Source organism: Piliocolobus tephrosceles, unplaced genomic scaffold, assembly GCF_002776525.5.
Source record: "Piliocolobus tephrosceles isolate RC106 unplaced genomic scaffold, ASM277652v3 unscaffolded_1141, whole genome shotgun sequence".
Lineage (NCBI taxonomy): Eukaryota > Metazoa > Chordata > Mammalia > Primates > Cercopithecidae > Piliocolobus > Piliocolobus tephrosceles.
Window position 1 is genome coordinate 1 of NW_022292544.1, and position 4,755 is coordinate 4,755.

The window sequence follows — 4,755 nt, forward strand, 5'->3', positions numbered from 1 at the left end:
AATAGAACTATAAAGGATACTTTTGGGACAAGAGTAGACATTTGAATATGGACTGTCTTACATAATATATTAATGAATCAATGTGAAATTTCTTGCAGGTGATAATGGTATTGTGGTTTATACAGCAGAATGTCTTTGTTCCTATGAAATACATGCTGAAATACTTTGGGATAAAGTGGCTTGTGTTGTCTGCAATGATCTTTCAAAGATTCAGAGGGGAAAAAAAGGTCTTCTTATATACTCTTGAAATTCCTTTCTTCCTGACCCACCTAACCTAACGCTCCCCACTGGGCTGGTCACTGGCGAAGGATTCCTTTCCCGTTTTCAGCGCACCTTGGTATGGAACCCGGAGCCAGCAGAGTGACAAATAGGTGCGGGGCCTGCTCCTGGCACCATGTGCTGATTTCGTGTCCCCTCATTCACTGGGAACACTGAGTTGAGAGCCTGGAGATGCAAGTTCAAGTCCTAGTGACCGTGGGAAAGTTATTCCACCTCCCTAACTTCCTCATCCAGGGCTTCAGGGTCTTCAAGACCCCACCCAACCATGATGTCCGGTGGAAGAAGCTATTTTTTTTGTTGCTGTTGTTGAGACGGAGTCTCGCTCTGTCGCCCAGGCTGGAGTGCAGTGGCGCCATCTCAGCTCACTGCAAGCTCGGCCCCCCGGGTTCACACCATTCTCCTGCCTCAGCCTCCCTAGTAGCTGAGACTACAGGTGCCCGCCACCACGCCCGGCTAGTTTTTTTTATCTTTTAGTAGAGACGGGGTTTCATGGTGTTAGCCAGGATGGTCTCTATCTCCTAAGAAGCTAGTTTTGAATGCCAATGCATATAGGGTCCTGGGAGCTGGGGACAATTTGGTAACTTCTAATGACCCTCTGTGGCAAGGGGATGGATAGGAAAGTTTGTCCTTTGGTTTCTTCCTTCCCTAAAATAGGTCCTAGTCATTTTGGGGAAGAAAGGAGACAGCAAGGAAAGAATGTGCACGTGTGGGTATTATTGTGTGTCAGTGAGTGAGGAGCTGAAGCTGGGGGCTGGGGGTGGGGTGGGGAAAATGCCTGGGGGCTGAGGAGGACCCTGCTTGGTATCTCAGGGCTCCTGGGGAAGCTCCTAGCTGCACCTGTTCTGCTTCCACCCCCAGGCCCATGAGAGGCTGGAGGAGACGAAGCTGGAGGCCGTGAGAGACAACAACCTGGAGCTGGTGCAGGAGATCCTGCGGGACCTGGCACAGCTGGCAGAGCAGAGCAGCACTGCTGCCGAGCTGGCCCACATCCTCCAGGAGCCCCACTTCCAGGTTCCTGGCCGCTGGGGCTGGGGTGAGGGAGCAGGAGGCGGGTGGACCGGGGCATGCTGCTGTTGGAGGGGCCGGCAGGAAGTTGGAGCTGGGATGGGAAGAGACCCAGGGCACTGCCCCATTGTCCCTTCTTTTCCCACCACCCCCTAGTCCCTCCTGGAGACGCATGACTCTGTGGCCTCAAAGACTTATGAGACACCACCCCCCAGCCCTGGCCTGGACCCTACATTCAGCAACCAGCCTGTACCTCCCGATGCCGTGCGCATGGTGGGCATCCGAAAGACAGCCGGAGAACATCTGGTGAGGACTGGGCAGGGCCAGAGGCGGGGCTGGTGAGGGTGGGGGATTGAGAATAACCAATGAGGGGACAAAAAAGGCCAAACGTGGTCTGAAGATGAAGATGGGGCCAGCTTTGTGCAGGGAAGGGCCCATGCAGACCCAGGAGACCATAGACACTGCACACTCACCTGTGTCCGCACCTCTCCAGTCTGCCCGCTTCCCCCCCGCCATTAGTACCTGCTCTAAGTGAAGAATTTAGGCAGAAGGATGGAGGAGGACTTTGTGAGTGCGGGGGTGGGTGGGTGGGGACAGGAATGGAGGTGCTATTAGGAGAGTATTTGAAGATTCTGACTTGGAGCAATCGGGGCCTCATCTTACACTCTCCCTCTGACCTCCAGGGTGTAACGTTCCGCGTGGAGGGCGGCGAGCTGGTGATCGCACGCATTCTGCATGGGGGCATGGTGGCTCAGCAAGGCCTGCTGCATGTGGGTGACATCATCAAGGAGGTGAACGGGCAGCCAGTGGGCAGTGACCCCCGTGCACTGCAGGAGCTCCTGCGCAATGCCAGTGGCAGTGTCATCCTCAAGATCCTGCCCAGTTACCAGGAGCCCCATCTGCCCCGCCAGGTGGGCCCCTCCACCAGCCCCTCACTCAGCAGAAGGCCCGAGGGATGGCCGAGCCTCCTGGCTGTCAGGGTTGCAAGTCTCACTGAGGCCCTCCTCTCCTACTGGTTTCCTCCAGGGGAGATGAGGGTGGGACCTGTAGCCCAGGGGCAACTGACTGCAGCTGCTGACAGGCCTCTGCCTCTGCTGCACCTGCACGTGCTCCCGCATTGGCCGGCATTATGCATGCAGCCACAGCCTGGGGTACCAGAGTGTATGAGAGAGTGCCTGCATCGTGGTCAGTGTTCTTCACGTTTGTGCGCATGCGCAGGGCGGGTGGCGTTGTATGTCCTGGACAACTGTCTCCTAGTTGGTGGATTCTGGGGGTCTGGCTGCTCTGTCTACCTCTCCTATTGGCTCTCTCGCCCTCTGCCAGAGCCCTTCTCCAAGGGTAGAGGGTGAGTGGAGGGAGGGATCCAGGATTAGGTGCCAGGGTCCTGTCCCCTACTTGGTGGTCCCACATCCTTGGTCCTAAGATCTGAATCCTGTAGTACTAGATGTGAAGGGAGGTTGGCACCAGGGAGGCACATGGGCGGGCCTGGAGGCATCACTCCTGCAGGGGGACAGTTCCATTTCCCCTTGTGTCTTTGTGAAAAGAGGGGGCACGGGGTAGACCTCCACCTGCAGCCTTCTACTGCCCCTTCCCCCGACCCTTTGCTGATTCCTGGGCCCAGGTATTTGTGAAATGTCACTTTGACTATGACCCGGCCCGAGACAGCCTCATCCCCTGCAAGGAAGCAGGCCTGCGCTTCAGCGCCGGGGACTTGCTCCAGATCGTAAACCAGGACGATGCCAACTGGTGGCAGGTGAGCCCCGGGCACCCCTGCATCTCTCCAGGTGTGGTGCGTGGGAGGGCAAGGGCACAGGGAGGGGTCCTCTTGCTCAGGCAGATCTTGGTCTCATGTCCGTTTCAGGCATGCCATGTGGAAGGGGGCAGTGCTGGGCTCATCCCCAGCCAGCTGCTGGAGGAGAAGCGGAAAGCATTTGTCAAGAGGGACCTGGAGCTGACACCAAACTCAGGTAGGAGGTCCCCCCTACCCCACATCTCCAATCTGGGATCCGACAGGGTCCTGTCTGCCTGACTCACCCATCTCCCTATGGCCAGGGACCCTATGCGGCAGCCTTTCAGGAAAGAAAAAGAAGCGAATGATGTATTTGACCACCAAGAATGCAGGTGGGTATCAGAGTGTCCCCCCTTTGTCCTCCTCTAACATGGCTTGCCTTTCCCTGTCCCCATGCATCACCCGTGAAGATGTGTGCCTGGCTAAGATGCTGCCAGCCATGTCCCTAGGCCCTGCCTGACTCCTCCTTGCTCCCCTGTTCCAAGCCCTCTTGCCCTCAGCCTCCCTGAGAGCTCCGCCCCTCCCTCACCGTGCAGCCTGGTGAGCAGCGCCATCTCCCTGTGTCCAGAGTTTGATCGTCATGAGCTGCTCATTTATGAGGAGGTGGCCCGCATGCCCCCGTTCCGCCGGAAAACCCTGGTGCTGATTGGGGCTCAGGGCGTGGGACGGCGCAGCCTGAAGAACAAGCTCATCATGTGGGATCCAGATCGCTATGGCACCACGGTGCCCTGTGAGTGGGAGCTGGGCTCTAGTTGGGGACAGGGAGCAGGGGCTCCCCTGGGGGCCAGGGCTGAGCCTACCGAATGGGCATCTTCATGGGTGCCAGGTCAGGTGGTACCTTTGGGTGTACGGGTTGGGGTGCACGCCCTCTGTGGGTAGGTAGGGGAACTTCAGGCTCAGGAAGGATGAAGGAGGTGTCCTGCCAACAGGTGGCCTAGTGGGCTGGGCTGGCGTCCCCTTTTCTTCTCTTGTTTCACTTGCTAAAAGCCGTGAAGAAAGTGAGTGCCCAGCTGTGCACCCGGGTGAAACAGGCTATGAGCTGTGTATGTGTAGCCTTGTGGAAGACAGGGCTTCTTAGTGGCAGAACCAGCGGGGGTGGTGGAAGCTCCTGGCTGCCAGAGGCAGGACTAAGAGCACTGCCCTGGTCTGCTTGGCTCTTGATGTGTGGCTTTGGGCTGTACATTGCCTTTCTGTACCTCAGCCTGTCATCTGTGGGCTGTGGGTTAGACCAGGGTTACCACCTCATGTCTCTGTGTGTGCCAGTGGGGAGGGTGGGGGGCAGGTGTGTGCAAAGGCAGCAGTGCTGGCAAGATGAGGGGCAGACTGCACCCCCAAGGCTGGGAAACGGGGGCTTGGGTAAGTGTGTGTATATGTATCTGAGGCACTGTGACCTGCCTGTGCCCATTCGGCCCAACCTACCCCCATCCCCCTAGACACCTCCCGGCGGCCCAAAGACTCAGAGCGGGAAGGTCAGGGTTGCAGCTTTGTGTCCCGTGGGGAGATGGAGGCTGACATCCGTGCTGGGCGCTACCTGGAACATGGCGAATACGAGGGCAACCTGTATGGCACACGTATTGACTCCATCCGGGGCGTGGTCGCTGCCGGGAAGGTGTGCGTGCTGGATGTCAACCCCCAGGTACTGCCACTCTGCTCCTTCCCAGCCTGCCCAATGTCCTCTCTGC

General features: G+C 57.7%; 1 protein-coding gene across 1 annotated transcript; it reads left to right on the plus strand.

The window, feature by feature from the left end:
* Nucleotides 1-1,137: 1,137 nt before the first annotated feature.
* Nucleotides 1,138-4,709, plus strand: LOC113220421 (MAGUK p55 subfamily member 2; the record flags this gene model as incomplete). Its single annotated transcript, XM_026449482.1, has 8 exons — nucleotides 1,138-1,290; nucleotides 1,441-1,590; nucleotides 1,968-2,195; nucleotides 2,906-3,037; nucleotides 3,146-3,251; nucleotides 3,337-3,405; nucleotides 3,642-3,803; nucleotides 4,507-4,709. Coding segments are annotated over 8 exons (1,203 nt in total), but the record flags the coding sequence as incomplete, so codon positions are not given.
* Between the last annotated feature and the right edge of the window lie 46 nt (nucleotides 4,710-4,755).